This window comes from Mya arenaria, chromosome 13 (assembly GCF_026914265.1).
Source record: "Mya arenaria isolate MELC-2E11 chromosome 13, ASM2691426v1".
Classification (NCBI taxonomy): Eukaryota; Metazoa; Mollusca; class Bivalvia; order Myida; family Myidae; genus Mya; species Mya arenaria.
The window spans coordinates 22,122,146-22,142,266 of record NC_069134.1 but is presented as its reverse complement, the minus strand read 5'-3'; the positions used below and the strand labels follow the sequence as shown (position 1 = coordinate 22,142,266).

Below are 20,121 nucleotides of genomic sequence, written 5' to 3'. Positions count from 1 at the left end.
AAACGGAGCATTATACGCCCGAAGAAGATTCGGCTTGAGGTCCTTTTAATGTAGTGATGATTTGTATACAGTTATTTGAAAATCGCTTTATCAGTTACCAAGTTATGGCCCGGACACGGAATTGCTAGCGGACGAGTAACAAAGATGTGGCCCGGACACAGAATGGCTAATGCCCCCCCCATGGTGATTCTAGTCTTTGAGGTATGGACCTGGAAATTGCGCGCGACACATCCTTTTAATGTAGTGATGATTTGTATAAAGTTATTTGAAAATCGCTTTATTAGTTACCAAGTTATGGCCCGGACACGGAATTGCTAACGGACGGACAGACGGACAAACGGACAGACAGACGGACAGACGATGGAGGCCATAACATAATAAGACCCTTCGGGCGTATAAAAATGCAACAAAGTCAAAAACCCATAGATCACTACGTAGCCAATGCCTTTTTATTCCTCGCTATAAACATTTTCGGTTCACTTACGAAATGGTATTGTGATCAATCGAATTGGTTTGCTAAATCTAATATCATTCTAACCCTTGTGACATTTCAAGGATAAAGATATAAAGAAAAACGACGACCTTTTATTATCAGCTTTAAAATTAATGTCATATTAAATATGCTAATGTGATCTATATGATCTATAAAAATAATGGATTAAACTTAAAGTGTACCTTATTAAATGTCAAAATGAGAACTACCAGTACTAAAATAGGGAGCTTTATGATAAAAAGATCTTGCAAAACTCAATGCTTCAAGGCAAACACTTTTATCATTGGCCAAGAAGTTGAATGAACTTAATGCAACCATGCTTGATTTTCCCCTAAAGCATAACAAATCTTGTTTACCCCATTTGGCATTTATTTCCCATAAAAAAATAAGCACACATTTTCAGGTGAATCAAATGTGAACTCATTTACACTGTAGCAAAGGCCGCCTGAAAATTGCTGTGCATTGGCCATTGCCCAAACAAACATTTCAGTGGATAATCTTTTTTAAGACTGATGAATGACTTCTGGCTACTTCTTAACATTATATAGCTCTTTAATACATGTGGCTCTTTTCCCCCTGATGCCCGTAGTGAGAAAGCCAACCGTCTGGTTCATGCAGGTGCATGTTGCTGTCCTGTTAGCTCAGTTGGTAGAGCATGATGCTGTCCTGTAAGCTCAGTTGGTAGAGCATGATGCAGTCCTGTAAGCTCAGTTGGTAGAGCATGATGCAGTCCTGTACGCTCAGTTGGTAGAGCATGATGCAGTCCTGTAAGCTCAGTTGGTAGAGCATGATGCAGTCCTGTACGCTCAGTTGGTAGAGCATGATGCAGTTCTGTAAGCTCAGCTGGTAGTGCATGATGCTGTTCTGTAAGCTCAGCTGGTAGAGCATGATGCAGTCCTGTTGGCTCAGTTGGTAGAGCATGATGCAGTCCTGTTAGCTCAGTAGGTAGATCATGATGCAGTCCTGTTAGCTCAATTGGTAGAGCATGATGCCATCCTGTAAGCTCAGCTGGTAGAGCATGATGCCATCCTGTTAGCTCAGTTGGTAGAGCATGATGCAGTCCTGTAAGCTCAGCTGGTAGAGCATGATGCAGTCCTGTAAGCTCAGTTGGTAGAGCATGATGCTGTTCTGTTAGCTCAGTTGGTAGAGCATGATGCCGTCCTGTAAGCTCAGCTGGTAGAGCATGATGCCATCCTGTTAGCTCAGTTGGTAGAGCATGATGCAGTCCTGTAAGTTCAACTGGTAGTGCATGATGCTGTTCTGTTAGCTCAGTTGGTAGAGCATGATGCCGCCCTGTAAGCTCAGTTGGTAGAGCATGATGCCATCCTGTTAGCTCAGTTGGTAGAGCATGATGCTGTCCTGTAAGCTCAGTTGGTAGAGCATGATGCTGTTCTCTTAGATCAGTTGGTAAAGCATGATGGTATTCAGTTAGTTCAGTTGGTAGAGCATGATAGGGATCAGTTTGCTCATTTGGTAGAGCATGATGGCAATCAGTTAGCTCAGTTGGTAGAGCAGGATGGCGATCAGTTAGCTCAGTTGGTATAGAATGATGCAGTCCGGTAAGCTTAGTTGGTAGAGCATGATGCTGTTCTGTGAGATCAGTTGGTAGAGCATGATGGCATTCAGCTAGCTCAGTTGGTACAGCATGATGGGGATCAGTTTGCTCAGTTGGTAGAGCATGATGGCATTCAGTTAGCTTGGTTGGTAGAGCAGGATGGCGATCAGTTAGCTCAGTTGGTAGAGCATGATGGCGATCAGTTTGCTCAGTTGGTAAAGGGTGATGGCCAGTTTGTAAAGCATGATGGCAATCAGTTTGCTCAGATGGTAGAGCATGATGGGGATCAGTAAGATCAGTTGGTAGAGCATGATGGCGATCAGTTAGCTCAGTTGGTAGAGCATGATTGCAATTAGTTAGCTCAGATGGTAAAGCATGATGGCGATCAGTTAGCTCAGTTGGTAGAGCAGGATGACTTTATTCCAGTGGTTGTTGGTTTGAACCCACACCAGTATGATACCAAAAATGTACAATTTGCAATGCACAAATTCATTGTTACAAATAGTCACTTCAAAAGGGAATCCTACCTGGAGTGTGTAAATGATGTACCCATTAAGGAAGGTTTCAAAGTCTTTTTAATATTCAAGATTTCATGATAGAATATTTGGTAAATAATCTTTTTCATAACTGGATCAAGTTTTTTGGTTCAACTCGCTAGCTCTGCCTCTGTCAATGGCTTTCCACCAACCATCTTGTAAAAATCACCATGTCAGGTCATGCAAGTACAATTTTCCCAAAACACACACGAAATAATGAAATTGATAGGTATAAAAAAAATTAATGCGTTTTACAAAAGTACAAAGACATCTATAAAAGTGCATTTTTAATTACAATCTTAATATCATAAAATACTTTTCATGCTTGCGCGAATCCGTTTGGTTGAGTCAGTGACGCCTACAGGAGACGCGTAGACTCCTGAGAATAAAGTTTCCTAAACCTTATCATATTAAATAGAACAATAAGTCTTTTAAATCAAGTGTTTCTTTCACATCACCTTAACCTTTTATACATGTTTCTGGCATAACACTCTATTGGTACTTTATTAAACAGCACTTCTTTACCTTATGCATGGGAACATCCATTTTAATAGCTTAAGCTTATAATGTACATGGTTTTCAAACATACAGATTAACATCTATGTATAATGAAACAAGAGATGTTTGTCAAACATTATGCCCCCTGAGCGCCAAGTTGCCAGAAATATTTGGACAATTGAATGAAATATGCATGGACTGAAATGACAGCTGATTTGTCATTGGATGCATATGAGGCAGGTCATCTACTGGTCATACCTAATCTTCATGTCAAGTTTGATGACCATAGGTCCGGGAATTGTTGAGTTATCACTCGGACAAGCTTTGGTCTTCCAACAGACCGACCGACATGTGCAAAGCAATTATATAACCCCTCTGCTTCGAAGGGGGGCATAATTAAACTAGATGTTCACTGAAAACTGATACTTCAACTCATGCATTTAGTGACATATAAATTTCTACTGTCTACTATATAAGAAAATAAAATATGGACAATCAGAAAACCTTTTTTCAGCTTACAGTCACACTGACCTTGACCTTTGACCCACTGACCTCAAAATCAATAGGGTTCATCTGCTGGTCATGACCAATAAGCCTACCTAGTATGAGGTCCCTGGGTCAAAGCGTTCTCAAGTTATTGATCGGAAACCGTTTTTCATGTTAAGGTCACACTGACCTTGACCTTTGACCTCAAAATCAATAGGGTTCATCTGCTGGTCATGACCAATACACCTACCAAGTATGAGGTTCCTGGGTCAAAGCGTTCTCAAGTTATTGATCGGAAACCGTTTTTCATGTAAAGGTCACACTGACCTTGACCTTTGACCCACTGACCTCAAAATCAATAGGGTTCATCTGCTGGTCATGACCAATAAGCCTACCTAGTATGAGGTCCCTGGGTCAAAGCGTTCTCAAGTTATTGATCGGAAACCGTTTTTCATGTTAAGGTCACACTGACCTTGACCTTTGACCCACTGACCTCAAAATCAATAGGGTTCATCTGCTGGTCATGACCAATACACCTACCAAGTATGAGGTTCCTGGGTCAAAGCGTTCTCAAGTTATTGATCGGAAACCGTTTTTCATGTAAAGGTCACACTGACCTTGACCTTTGACCCACTGACCTCAAAATCAATAGGGTTCATCTGCTGGTGATGACCAATACACATACCAAGTATGAGGTCCCTCGGTCAAAGCGTTCTCAAGTTATTGATCGGAAACCATTTGGTATTCCGACCGACCGACCGACAGACAGACAGACCGACCGACCGACATGTGCAAAACAATATACCCCACTTTTTTCAAAAGGGGGCATAATAAAATATGAAATGAAATATGAGTAGCAAACGTGCAAACCTTGAACCAATGGTTCTTAGTTTATTAAGGGGGATATGGTTAGAATTATATTTAAATACTTACAATTAGAATTTCACTGTGCTGGCAAATCTTTTTTGAACAATATTCAAGCGGAGCTATCCAATCCTTTAAATCAAAGACATGGAAGGTTGCTGACAAGCTATATAACATGGTTATCTGATACCCCTGATAGTATTGATGGAGATTTGATGTAGTATCACTGAGTGCATGGTTATAAGTGGATTGCAAAATTGGTGATGCAACGACAATGCCAAGATGAGTGTGTCTGAAATAGCTCTCATTCTTCCAAAGTCCAGCTAAAAGAGATAAATAATTTTGGACTTCCTATTGAAATAAGGTTATTGAAGATATCAAAACAGACTTTAAAACAGCATGAAACATGCGCACTAAAAGCTGATGACATTATGCACGCCTGTTCTCTGTTGACTATGGGGAAAAACTCAACAATATTTTGAGTCATCTAGAATTGCTTTATTTTTCTCAGAAATTAGAGAGAACATTTCAAATTATGCATGAAGGGCAGAGATTGCACTAAATCACAAATGCAACATATACAAAAAAGTTAAGATCAAACAACAGATATTGTTTAAAATAATATGCCTCCTGAACCCCTCTTTGTAAGAAACATGTGCTGGATTGTATTAAAGTGTTTATGATGGCTGTGACCTTGACTTTCCACTCTTAAAGCAACTAGAATTCCGCTAAATTGGACATGTTTTCTGTCAGAAATGACCATCCATATCCATCTTGTTTTGATGCCAGGTGTATTTATACGGAGAGATACCTTGATCTTCATACCTGACCTACTGACCTCAAATTTAATAGAGGTCGTCTACTGTTCATGAGCAATATTCCAAGGTTTAGGATCATAGAAACATGTTTTCTATATATCAAGCAAACACCAGTGATTGAATTAAGGTCAACATGACTTTGACCTTTAACCAACTGACCTCAATTTTAGAATGGGTCATCTACTGATCATAGTTCAGTGTAAAACCTTTTAAGAGTTATTGTACAAAGAAAATTTTACCAAAAAAAGTAACCTGTGACCTTGACCTTTGACATGTTGACCAGCAAAATCAATACAGGTCAATTACTGGTCAAGGGCAACATACTGTTTTAGATTAATGGTCCTTGGCTAAACTGTGTCATAGTTCTGAAGACCATTTTCCAAAAAAAGTATTTATTTGACCTACAAACCTCAAAACCAATAGGGTTCATCGACTGGTCTAGGGCAACCTTCTGGTGGAGGTTAATGGTCCTAGATAAAACTGTTTAAGATATATTTTTTGAACATCTTCCAACCATCCAACAGAACTAACACCATTTTAAAACCAATATGCCCCATCTTCTTTAAAGGGGGTGTAATAGAGAGCAAAACATTGAAGTACAAATGAGAATGTCTGATTATGATACCCTTTAACAATAAGAAAGTCTGCGGGGGTCACTGAGGCTATCAGGCCCATGATCAAACGTGACAGAGACATTAAACTACTACTGTCTCCAAGTTTCATCATTATAAGATAACAAATGTCTGCACAAAGTTTTGCTGACCCTGCAATAGATGCCAAAAGTAAAACCTATATCAGGCTATATGTCTCCACTTCCAGCGACACAAAAAACGGTATACAATATTTACAGACATAACAAAAATTTGTTGATATACAAGTATATCTTTGTAATCCCCATATTGGCTGTATACTTATGTAACATTTATATTCATGTAGGTCATAACCAAACATATAGGATATGCCAGAAATTAACATATAAAACACTATTTTATTCAACGGGTTCAGGAAATTTGCTGGTAAGTGAGTTGTTGTTTTCTTCAGCACAGAGACAAATATGTTATATTGTCTAGGAAACAATCTACAAAGGATTTTAACTTCTTATCTATGGCAGCATGACTCAAAAGCATTGTGTATGGATTACAACAAATCCTGACCGAATTAATTTTCCATCATGCTGAAAATTTTCAACAATATACTCTTGCACTCGTCAAATCACCTTTATGTACCAAGCACATGTGTCAATTAATTTTTAAATCTCTCTGTGCATGACAAAGTTACAACCCAGACATAGATACTCTAGCTAAGTGTATAAATGCAGCATCCCATAATGCTCAAATTATTGCACAAGACACATTGTCTTTTCTTTTTTACTGTTCAAATGCTTGATACAACATATCCATCCAGTATTTCAGTGACAAAAAATCTTTATTGACATTTAAAAACCATACATTAACCACAAAATTAGTTGATATGAATATTAATCAGGATTTCTAAATACAGTATAACTATATTATTGTAAATTACAGAATTGAGGTTAATTGAATGTGCATGGTCATCAAATTTAAAATTGTTCAGCATTTGCAAAACACAACAGCCTGCACATGACATTTGATTAATTCCTCTTGTTCAAATGTCTTTTGGTGGACTAATAGTAATAAGATATTAAATAAGTCTGCAAGATGCACATCACTAGTCAACAAATTACAATAAAGTGCAGTGTAATACCTCATGTAGAACAGTATAGTGTTGTACAAGAGATTAACAACAGGGCCCATATTGACTAAACGTCTTCAGTAGGAGTTTAGGACTCGGGCTTAAAACAATGAATTCTTAAATGTTTCAAAACATATAAATTAAAACTAATATTGACAAATAATGTGTGGCTGATTGTATAACAGATTATTTGTAACAAATACCTTGTTTTTTAACATCTTTCTTTCTGTAATAGCATTTTTACAACAAAATGTCAATTTTGCTTTTTCAAGTGTGAGTGTCAAACTCCGACTCAAGGCTTTAGTGATTACACACCAAGGGTAGAGGGTCCATTGATAAGGTATCCACCTCTCACCCAATGGGTGCAAAGTTTGTGCCCTACCAGGAGCGCTTCCTCGTGACCTCTTTATAAACACTATTATTACTAGTTTCCACTGATGGCACGGACTAAAACATAATTCATATCAGCATACATACCTTACACATTATGTTAAATATGAGTATGTTTTGAGCTTTCAAATGAACAAAAGCACTGCATAGAGAACGCCAATGCTTTACCTGTTGTTGATGTTGTTTTTGTTGTTGTTTTTTTTTTTTGGGGGGGGGGGGGGGTTGGGGGGGAGGGGGAAGTCTCGGTTGAACATGGGGCTTAACAAAACATTTATTAAAACTTTAATTATTTCCCTTCCAATTTATGTGCATATTGGCAACATGTGAACCAAGTTTTCAATATCTTGAACGGTATGTGTTTGCATTTTAGGAAACACTGTCGCTAACAACATCAAGGCTATGACAATACCTAGACACTGATCGTCCAAAAACAGACACTCTTTAAATCCTAGACACATTTTCAACAATGTTTAATACCAGCATACACTATACAACAGTAAGGTGTATTCTACTCATCTGCTCCAAGTGGTGTTTTGACTGTTTACTGAAACTACTCTTGGTAACAACCAGTGGATAATCCTTGCCACACAGGTACAACTTGTTTTTCCAGTCTTGAACATGATCTCTACTTTCACCATTGCAATACCGTCTCTTGTAAACAGCGAATATAAAACCAGTCATGAAAGCATCATAGCCAGCCCTGTGTCCCCCATTCACATCATTAGACTGGTTCAGAGATTTCTCCTTTAACATTTTCATAATTTCCTCTTCTGATACTTTCTTTGCATTGTTTTCTGTATCTTCTGCTTCAATCCTGTTTGTTTCGCTTGATTCATTTTCACTGTCATCTGAAAGTGATGTGTCTTTAGACTGCTTCAAAGCTGCATGCTTTTCCCTAAATGCATTGTCGTCTGCAGCTAATTCATCCTGGGACTGGTCTATGGCTGCACGTTTTCCCTTATTTTCTTGTCTCCGTTTCCGTTTACGTGACTTCTTTCCCTCTGTATATTTGTCCATGTCGATAACTAGGTCAATGTCGTGCGATTTTGGACAGAACTTCTCCTTTGCACACCAACCATGGCCCTGGAAATTTGTAAGAAGATTTTTTGAAAAGAGCAAAGCAATTTGTAAAACTACGGCAAAAATCTGATATGTTAAGTATCATCAATACCCAGCCATAAACTGAGGAAAACTCATCATTCAAAGAACTTCAATCTCTCCTGGAAAGAATTTGAACAATTCGATATTTCTATTTTCACTGGGTTTTGTTAAACTGTTCTTATGATTAATGAGCATATTCCTTTTACAGAAGTTAGCAAAATTGAATATGTTTGAACTAATTACATTGCTGGTGACACTAGAGTGTTGTTGGGGAAATGACGGGGAACAATGCTAAGCCTGCCACTGAATATAAAATCATGAAACAGTTCTTATAAAGGTAGTACCGCATATTAAATATCAAAATGTCTTCATGAATATAGAAATCAAATTGTTTCATTAGCATTCCCATTTAACATGGCGTTTAACATATGGGAACTTGATGGCTTTGCTGGGTAGTGACGTCAAACCAGCAAAAAATGTGAGAAAATCACACATATACCACAAAAACAACTGCGATGAAACCAAAAACCAATCATAATTATTAAAAGTTCTCTTTTTCTTACAGCAAAAGATGGGCAAAGTCCATTCCTATAAGCTGCTGGATTGTCTGCGATATTGTAGGCCGGTTTGAGGGAGCAATCTCGATACGTCACATGTTTATATGATGGCAGGAAATGTGGATGGTGGATAACACAACTTCCCACTTCATCACCACATTGGTCTTTCTGGCTGAAATGAAATATCATTATTATTCTATAATTTAATATGCAAAATATTTAGTTGTTTTTTAATGGACGGTTTTTGTAGGAATGTAGATCATGATAATATAACTTGCTGGGTATGGTATGTATGAATGAAGACTGGATAACATGATATCTTTCAACAAGTACATACAGGTATTGACTGACTAAATCCTTTTGTTATGACGGTAGATTCAATGTTGGAATCATGTCTTTCTAAACAAATTGAAATATTTTTTTTAAATATATAAATGTCAAAAAATATGTTATTCTTTTTGAAGGATGTTTCTACAATATCTGACTGGTCCTCAGCTGATTAGGTTTAACAGTACTTATTCCAAATTAACATACTGGTACAAAAAACAGTGAGTGATTAATATTGAATGGTTGTGTTATCGTCTAAATTCTTAATAAAAGGCATTCATAAAAAGCACCATCGGTCATATTGCAGGTAAGGCAAGTTCATTCACACATTTTAAGGAGATTTTGTGATCGATACATCTTTACTTTTTATTGTCACATATTTGTGTTTTGTGGGTGTCTGATTCACATCATCCTCAGCTTCACACTAGGACTGGGTTTTTCTAAATGAAATGAAGAAGTAACTTATCTTTAATAGGGATTGCAATGTGAATAAAATTTAAATTAATACTCAAGTACTCAGATAACCTTCTGATTAAGTACTCGGAAGAAATCTGATGATGTTTGGAAGCAAGAAGTACATGTCATGGATATATTACTCTTGTACAGACATCTTAGAATTGTCGGTTTTGTTTGTCTAGGACCTATATTAAGCACTGGTTTTTAACTTTTGGAGTGATTGAAATTTAAAAAAAAACATCAGAATGAGAATTCTCAAAGCTTTCTTGCCCACCATCATCCTACTAATCACAAAGACACACATTTCAGAACATAAGGTTGTTACAAATCCACGTTCAGTGCAATAAGCGTTGAGTTGTCTGGCTTCACTTGCAAGATATGGCCGTGTGGATTGTCATATCCACAATATTTAGTAAATAAGGATATGTAAGTGCATTCAAAATTGTGCTTCAGCTTGTTCTTTGATTATTAAAATGTGCCATACAGAGATTTAGATTTGAATATTTGATTGTCTTTACTTGGGATATTAAAAATTTGGCTAGGTTTTGAAAAAAGTTTATACAATGCAACCAAGCTCAAGAGAAATTAAAGCAATTGTTTATAATACTTGTATTTATTAACACTTTAGTAAAACAAGAGGCCCAAAAGGGCCTATGCTCTACTGGCATGGCTCTTGTGGTCATTTTCAATCCAGTGCATGTACGTTTGAGTAATAGGCAACAAATATATAGTTCACTTTTAGTGTTTGGGTTAGCTGAAAACGCTGCACATTCAACATCTGAGGACAGGAAGTGTTGTAAGCAGATTAGTTGCATGAACTATTTTAATATTTGCCAAGTAAAAGTATTCTGAGGGTAAGAAATATTTGCTTTTAAAACTGTACCCATCGTCAAAATTTCATTTCTGTAGCCTTAAAAATAAAAAGTCGGTCAAAGGTCAAAGTCAAGGATATCCGAGGACAACATTAATGCTTGTTTGCAAAACTGTTCACATGGTCAAAATTTCATTACTGTAGCTTTAAAAAAAATAATAAGTAAGTCAAAAGAGGTGGGGCCAGCTTTTGCCGAAGGGGCATTATTGCAAATGTTTTCAATTGCATCATATGATGCTCCACAACAAATATCAAAGGTATGGGCCTTGTGGTTTGAAACAAGAAGTTTTTGAAAATATTTCTTAAATAAGTCTCTAGGAAAATTGTGACAACCAAGGCAGTGCCAGTTTTGACATGATCCCAGGGGCATAATTTGAACAAACCTTCACAAGCAATTGCGAATTTACCGTACATGTACACTTGGCTAAAAATAGACTTCGCTCATGTAGTCTTGGCTAAAAATAGACTTAGCTTAAAATAGCATTTTTTATACTTTCAAGACCCATAATCCAGGCATGCATGGGCAAATCTGGCTGGTTTTCAAAAGGAACCGAGTTCTAATGGATATCTAAATACTGTACAAGTTTCATCGAGATACAATCAAAACTGAAGACTGTATCGTGTTCACAAGCTAGTGTTTACACAATAGCATTTTTTATACTATCAAGGGCCATAATCTAGGCATGCATGGTCAGATCTGGCTGGTTTTCGAAAGGAACCAAGCTCTAATGGATATCTAGATACTGTACAAGTTTCATCGAGATACAATCAAAACTGAAGACTGTATCGTGTTCACAAGCTAGTGTTTACACAATAGCATTTTTATATACAATCAAGGGCCATAACCTAGGCATGCATGGTCGGATCTGGCTGGTTTTCGAAAGGAACCGAGCTCTAATGGATATCTAGATACTGTACAAGTTTCATCGAGATACAATCAAAACTGAAGACTGTATCGTGTTCACAACCAATTGTCTACACAATAGCTTTTTTTTATACTATCAAGGGCCATAATCTAGGCATGCATGGTCGGATCTGGCTGGTTTTCGAAAGGAACCATTAGCTCTAATGGATATCTAGATACTGTACAAGTTTCATCGAGATACAATCAAAATTGAAGACTGTATCGTGTTCACATCCAATTGTTTACAGACGCACGGGCGAACATACTACATACACATTACCATCCAATAAGCTCTTCTGGCCTTTGGCCAGTAGAGCTAAAAATGCACAAGGACCGCCTCAGCCAACGGTGCTACTACGAGGAAAGAATGGCTTTGTTAAAAGAACTGGGTATTGCCGTGTAAGAGGATGCCAACTTAATTTATATAACATATAAAAAACATAGCTGCGGCAAATAACATAAAATGAAATACTGTTTTGCAAGGAAGAAAATGTTACATGGTCAGTTTCTATTCTCAAGTATAAAAACGCAAAAATAAACACACTTTGATAATTCATAAGTACTAAAGGCAATTTTTTAATAATGATATTTTAAAATCTTGTTCATGTTTGACACCAACAGTAAATGCTTTTGAGATGTTTCTTTTGAAAGCTCTCTATGTTAATTGCATACTAAGAGAAAGTGTCATGGTATTATTTTGAAAGAAATCCCCTTGGGAAAAAGGGTTCTTGTTTAGCACGTAGGATTCTCAAAAAGACATGCATCTACTGCGCCTAATAGGACATTTATGGTTATTGTCTAATTGGTAAAAATAATAATTGCATGAAAGATGCACCACTATGATAACATCATTTAGAGACATCAATGACAAGTGCAATTTTGAGATCCTTAATTAGATTATATGTAATATCTCACATCTATTGTCTTTATATTAGATAGGGTAAATTATGTCTCAAGTGGGAACTGGTGGAACTCCTTATTATGTCATGTTGGCATAAGTACTTGAAACTCATCTGTAAATACTCAGATGATAAACAAGTACTTGTTGCCATCCTCAATTTTAAGGATAGTTTGTGGAATAATTCTTGACGCAACTTTTTCATGGTTGTGTTTGTGGAAATTCACAGTTGTGTGAAAGGTGAGTAATATGGGTGACATACCACACAAACTTAAAGGGTGGCTTGCAGTAAACAATGGGAGAGGTAAATTACACCATAATCTTCTCCTGCAGTAAACACTGGGAGAGGTAAATCACACCATAATCTTCTCCTGCAGTAAACACTGGGAGAGGTAAATCACACCATAATCTTCTCCTGCAGTAAACACTGGGAGAGGTAAATCACACCATAATCTTCTCCTGCAGTAAACACTGGGAGAGGTAAATCACACCCTACTCTTCTCCTGCAGTAAACACTGGGAGAGGTAAATCACACAATAATCTTCTCCTGCAGTAAACACTGGGAGAGGTAAATCACACCATAATCTTCTCCTGCAGTAAACACTGGGAGAGGTAAATCACACCCTACTCTTCTCCTGCAGTAAACACTGGGAGAGGTAAATCACACCCTACTCTTCTCCTGCAGTAAACACTGGGAGAGGTAAATCACACCATAATCTTCTCCTGCAGTAAACACTGGGAGAGGTAAATCACACCATAATCTTCTCCCTTCCAATACTCTGCCTTTTGACTGCATTTTTAGAGACCAGGCTGCAACCAAATGTACAAGACTTTGTCAACATTGTCCCAACGCCAACACAAAGGGACCTCAACTTAGGCAGTATGAGGTGTTCACTTCCAGTTTTCTTTTGAAATTAGGAATTTTAGTGTGTTTTTTTGTAAACAGGTGGTACTTTAAGAAATCTTGGGCTTTGGAAGGTCTCAGACATAACCAGCAGTGAGATGACAACCACAATCACTCTCTTGGCCTCTCAGAATAGACACAGGCACTGACTTCTGCCCAGGAAACAAGACTGGTAAGTGACACCTATCAGGAAAGCTGTAGACCATTTTATACGTTTCCTCAACAGTATCTCTCTTTTTCATTTTAATGAATATTACAGCAGCAGTATCCAACAGGCTTCGAAGGGGATGAGAATCTGAACAACAAACATTCTCTCGCCTAACTACACCCATATAAAAAGAATATGTTCTGAGTATCCTCAATGAAACAGATGGGCGTTCAGTAAAACAACTATCCCTAGGTTTATTAGCACCGAGCTTCAAACTACAACAAACATTTAAAAGTCAGATATGAAGTTATTCACACTCTGAGAAACTGTTTGCCAGGTATTGTACAATGGTTGTTGAAACTGTTTGTGGACACCTTTACCTTTAGAATATATAACTGTATTATCCAATTTTGTACCTTAGTTAAACTTAAAGTAGTTTTAAAATTCAGCAATGCTGCAAAGGTTTCCATCAAAGCTCTGCTAGATGTAAAGTAACAATGAAATGAAGATTTGAAGTTTTGTGTCTTGAGTCTGAACTCGACCTTAAGGCTTTATCTATAACATGGGCCCAAGAAGTACCTAAAACATTTGTATGCAATTTTTTTCAAGATTTCATCAGGCTTTTAAGTGACCAATAACAAAAAAGTAGGGATAAAAATACCGTAGGAGGATTTTTTAGAAAAAGTAGGGTAAAATAGGGATATCGAGAGCAAAAACTAGGTTTTTTGGATGCAAATAAATGAAAACTAAACCTTTTCATCAATTGTGATGTACACGTAGTTATCTTTGCTTAGAAACCAATGCTTTAAGAGGGATTTATTCACAGGATGAAGAGATGAACCTAAAATGGGTGTCTCTGACTTGCCAACATGCACCACTCATTCTCATCATAGAACCCCTCTTGCAGCACCTACTGCATCAAAGTAATCCTTCAAAAATACTAGAAATGACTCCTAATTAAAATCAAAATTTAGATTATTTCAATTAATTCATTTAATCTTTTCTATTATTTTTCGAACTATTCGTTCAAAAAAGTAGGGACAGTAGAGCTTTTTTAAGAAAAACAAGGGAAAAGAAGGAGCCTAACAAAAAAGTAGAAAAAGATTTTAGGGCCTGCTTAAAAGCCTCTATAATCGTCATTCTCAAAATGAATTCATATATAATAACTACTGTGAAATCATTAATGTTCGTGGGCATGAAATTTCGTGGTTTGCCGAAAAGAAACAATTTCGTGGGTACTTGAATTCGTGGATTTTTAAAAAATCGAAGATGCGATCGTCCTAGATCGTCTGCATAATATCCACGCGCTGGCCCGTGATTTCCGTCTTCTACGTCACTCGGTTTATGACACTCGCTAATGTGGTACGACATGCCAATTAGTGCATATACCCATGTCACTTTATCGATTTAATTGGGAATAAAGGTAATAAAAGAAGATGTACCCTGATCATAAATACAGATAGGGGAAGCCATTGAATGCCAATTCAGAATTTTGCAAACTGTGAAAACACCGAAAATGTGCGTATATTATCACGTTCGGTGCTTAGTAACCTTCAATGTACTAGTAATCGATTAATTATTTCATTAAATAAAAAAATCGAGTATGGACACTCATCACGGACATCTTGTAAACTTGGAGATTTTCATTAACAGCACACGTTTAACCACGTGTTTATAACTGTCATTTGCTGCATAAAACACATTTAATTGATTTGGTTCATTATTTGTTAAAGGCAATTATAATATATTAACAAAATAATGATCGTAAGTTATACAGTGAGACAGGTTTTAACACTGTATACTGCGACCTCTGTAAAGAATATACTAGAGTATGTACGTAACAAGGCAATTGAAAAAGTGAATAAAGGGTTTATATTTCGTGGGATCTTGAATTCGTCGATCACCCAACCCACGAAAACCACGAACATTAATGCCCCACGAACATTAATGATTTCACAGTATATATTTTTGTCATACCATTTTCTGAAGACATATTCCAAATAGGAGGCTGGCATGAGATGTTCAAACTCCGTAATGTACTTCGTGTCCAGTAGACCTCCCGGGAACATGTCCACCAGATCTGCCAGAAACGTCGCAGAACTGGCTGGCAGACTGGTGTAGAGGTTTTCGTACAGAAAGATAAGATCAACCAGTCCATTGTGAACAACCACAGGTACTTTCATGGAGAGTAACTCTGCAAACAGTTGTCTTGGAGTCTTGAAAGAGTGGTCTTTCTCCTGGAAATTAAAAGTATACCATTGTCGTTTTCGAAACATTTTGATTTTCATTCATAATTTTCATCTTATTTTCATTAAATATTGATGCAAGTGTGAGTTAATGCGCACTGACATTTCCAAGAAAGAAGTCCTTATATTTATCGATTTCTATCATTAAATTGATGTTAGGACTAGACACCCGACCCCAGTTTCTCAAAACTTCTTAAATCTCTTATAACAGGAGTAAGCTACAGCTCACCATTTTTGTTTTTGTATAATGTGTTTATATTTATTTCTTTGAGATTTTTTATAATTCAAATAGTAATTAGCCTTATGATAATTCCAATAAACCATTTTTCATTTACCAAAATCAAATATGTATTTTGGCTTTATGAACTAAGATACTTAAGCCTGTTAACCTTAAGAAGTTTTGAGAAATTGGGGCCAGATGATACAATTGCAAGAAAAAAAGATAATTGTCAAAAACTTACATAAAACTGATATGTATGTGTATGAGGCATTGAATCTTACTAACTGATGTATCACATCTCTTATGACACATCTTTCACAGTTTTTGCATAATTTTATATCCAGTAAGTCTCCCAGTAAGTTTAAAAATAGTGTCAGTATATTAATTGACACTAATTATGCTAAATATACACACTTAATGACTTCCCAAAAGGTCAGACAGTGCAAGAAAGCAGAAAACTGCTGCGAAACAACATAGACACATATTAACATTGGTGATGAAATTGATTGATGGAAACTTTTGAAAGAGATTAACACTGCTGAAAATGTCAGAGAATTTGCTATAAAACACCTCTTGCTAGGTAAGTGTATGAAACCATCATTTGACTGGCAAGGTTTTCAAAAAACCATTCCACACTATTGAAGCCTATTTTACAATGAGATAGCCATGCCACACTATTTTTAGACAGGGAACTTCAACTGAGACAATGTGTGGAGTGACATCATTGTTGCATTTATTCCTTAAATCATGTAAAATAATGAAATATCAACCACATACATTTAACATCGTGGAGGCAGAAAATGTCATCATATAGAACATTTGTTGTAAATTTTGATGAGTAAGTTCCATTGATATAAATCAATGGATTCATATTATGTAAACTTTAAATTAAACTTTTGAGATCTATACATTTTGTTGTTGTTGTTGATGTTTTCTAAAAAAGTGTGACATTTGCTTAAAAGAAAATACATCAAAATGGTATCATATTTTATGGATCACCATGTACCAGCTCAGATAGAAAAATAAGCTTAGTATAAGGAAATAGTGTATTTGCCAATTTTGGGACCATTTGGTGTGTATTGGTAGTCTTATTAACCCTTATGTTGGATGTCTAAAAATAGGTTATAATTTATGATCATATAAGTTTATGTACCTTATCCAATCCCCTGTAGTAGGACAATCCTTTTGCAAACTGCTTATTAAAATCAAAGCCATGTTGAACAAGGAATTTCAAAGACTTTGGTTCCACAAGAAAGTCATCTTCACAGAGAAAAAGGATGTTAAAAGTCTGTACAATGTAGCTGCTGGCCTGTGATTGGCTGTTGAGGTTACTCGAAGTCAGGCCCCTGAAGCAGGATAAGCCAAGGGAGAGAACTGATCGTGTCTTCGCAACTTCGCAGATATTGCTGTACCTTTCCTCAATGGCCCTGTGAGGAATAAATGCATTTAAACATTTTTTAACTTAACATTTTCAGTGGTATTCACAAGGAACTAAATATGCTGGTATCACATATCATTTCATGAAGATTCACTACATGTAATCTAAATGTTGGCTCTTTCTTAATCAATCATACTTTAAAAAAAGTCACCAAGGTAATAATGAGCCAAATTTAAATGAGCAATACATGCATTTCAAAGATATTAAAGGTTTTACTTTGCGTTAAGCCTTCTTCTGTCCCCAAGGCCGCTCAGCTCCTAAAAGAAATACATGAGATTGTCTAAGGTAAAGGTAATGTCAAAATTTATTTAGGTAATACTGACAAACAAACGCAATCAGCTTCGCCTGATTATTATTTACAGTTTTAGCCAAGTTTTAAAAAGGAAAGGTGCTGCAGAATAGGGGCAGGATGCAAAGGCAAAAAGAGCACATATCCTTCTTGTACCTGCTAAACATCCCTTGACAATGAGACAAACTGCAGTGCACAATAACTCACTTTACTGATTGCTTCCCTTTGAAATTGAGTTCAGTACATTACCAAAGAAAGTCATGCCAGTAGAGCATAGGCCCTCGTGGGTCTTTTACTAATTACTACTAACTGTATTTCAGCATGCGGCAGGATGTTTTCCAGTCTATTGTGAGGGTAGAAGAGAAGGGACTTGATGGACTAACTCCCGAACAGAAGCGCTATGTTGAAAGGCAGATCAAAATCGGCAAAAGAAACGGTAAGTAGACGGTATTAGCTTTAAGCCATTGTGAATGCATTTCAAAGGATAAAAGAGAAGAGTTTCTTAATGACATTTAATTAAGAAACAGATAGAACCTTTTCCTTCGAACTCTTTCATTTGCATTGTAAACTTTGAATCTTAAGGCATCTAATTCTAGGTAGGCAGAAGGGTGCCGATGCTGGTCTCCATGAGGGAAGAAGGGCGCCCATGCTGATCTCCATGCGGGCAGAAGGGTGCCCATGTTGGTCTCCATGGGGGAAGAAGGGGGCTACCAATTGAAGGACAGGGAGCAGCACACTTTCATAATTCTTTAGCTAAAACCCCATTACTTATTGCTGCTGCTGAAAAGCTCTTTTTTTTTACATAGTACTCTCTTAAAGAGACTCTTCCAAGGCTATAAAATGAATATACCATTTAGTCGATCAAAGTTAAAGCAATTGAGATTTAATATAGTTATTAAAACAGTATTCATACGGAATATTGTCAATCAAGATCTTGGCAAAATTTAAAATTTTGAAAAAACAACATCTATTTAGTAAAACATTGGATTCCCATATCATTTGTATTGAAAAGGTGGTGTTTTCTTAAAAATACAACTTAATCACTGTTTTTTTCATCTTTTCTACTGATTGACGCTTCAATCCCCAAAAGTAAATTAATCCTGACAACCTGTTAGAACACATGTTTATTTACAGTGATGAATAAAATAAAACATAGCATGTGGGGAAATGACTTCTCAGGGCATATGTGAAAATTTGAAGTTGCTCAGTTATGTTAACCTTCATTTAAGATATTCATTTATAAAAATCATGCTGTACTATTTACATTTGTGATTCGCATGTTTTAACAAAAAGGGTAAACAAAATAATACATAGCAGTGTGTGGTAGTAAGATTGCATAATTATTAATCATCATTTGCCCTCGCCCAATTCACAACAAGGTTGAGAAAAGACTAGTAGTGGTAAGAAACCCTTACAACTTACAGTATCAACAGCAACGAAATCTGCGTTTGACATGGCCATTATGATCGACGGCCAAACCTCTGACATGTTGTCTGAATGCACGTCCACCATAGGCACACGAGAAAAACTCGCCATTTTATGATTTATTGCTTAAAATCATAAGAATTATGACATTACTAACAGAAATAAACTAATGATTGCAATACGTATCCCATGTGATAAATGTCATATTTGTAGAAAAGGGGAGTAATTCTACATTGTTGGTTACACACCACTATTAAAGTCTACCAAATTGAAATTTTCCAAAGGGTTTATCTCCCTTACTTCATGTTTTTTATATTTCCTGATTTCACCATAAACCCCATTCTGCGTGACTATGCATATTCTGCCACCGAAAATTGTACTACCTTAAACAAGCTTTGTTCTCTGTCCGTCCTATAAATTAGGTTTTGCCTGCAATTTCATATTTTCTTCATTCATTCAAGAATACAAAACTTTTCTCATGAAGACACAAGCAAAACTAACTGTGGAACCACACTGACCCAAGGTCAAGATATTATATCAAGCAGTTTGTGTCCACTCCTCACTCCTTCGTCCATCAAAGGATATTGATAAAATGTCCTATCAAGGCAACAACTAATACCTCATTATGTTACAGGTTGTGTTTACAGGATTCAAGTTTTAAATGAATATCTAGAATATCAATGTATGAATGTTTTTAACTTTTATATTGAAGAGAATGATAAAACAAAACTATTAGCACTGGATGGCTAACTTTTAAATTACTCTATCATGTTTACTTATTGACCTCGAAATCAATAGGATTCATCTGCTGGTCATTACTAACCTGCCTACCAAGTTTGAGGTCTTGATCTCTTGGCCTAATAAGTGTTTTAAATTGATCGGAAACTGGGGGGATGGACAGACGATTTGATTTAAAGACTACCCTTTAGGGGGCATAAAAACATCCTAGGCATAGTTCTTTTTGATCTACTTCTGTCTAAATTT

General features: G+C 36.5%; 1 protein-coding gene across 1 annotated transcript; it reads right to left on the bottom strand.

The window, feature by feature from the left end:
• Positions 1–4,914: 4,914 nt before the first annotated feature.
• LOC128213152 (target of EGR1 protein 1-like) lies at positions 4,915–19,317 on the bottom strand. The gene is made up of 6 exons (XM_052918700.1): positions 19,135–19,317; positions 17,640–17,680; positions 17,139–17,412; positions 15,497–15,756; positions 9,018–9,183; positions 4,915–8,436 (listed from the first exon to the last, which is right to left on the bottom strand). The coding sequence occupies exons 1-6, from the start codon at positions 19,246–19,248 to the stop codon at positions 7,840–7,842; spliced, it is 1,452 nt and encodes a 483-aa protein (XP_052774660.1). The 5' UTR covers positions 19,249–19,317; the 3' UTR covers positions 4,915–7,839.
• Positions 19,318–20,121: the final 804 nt, after the last annotated feature.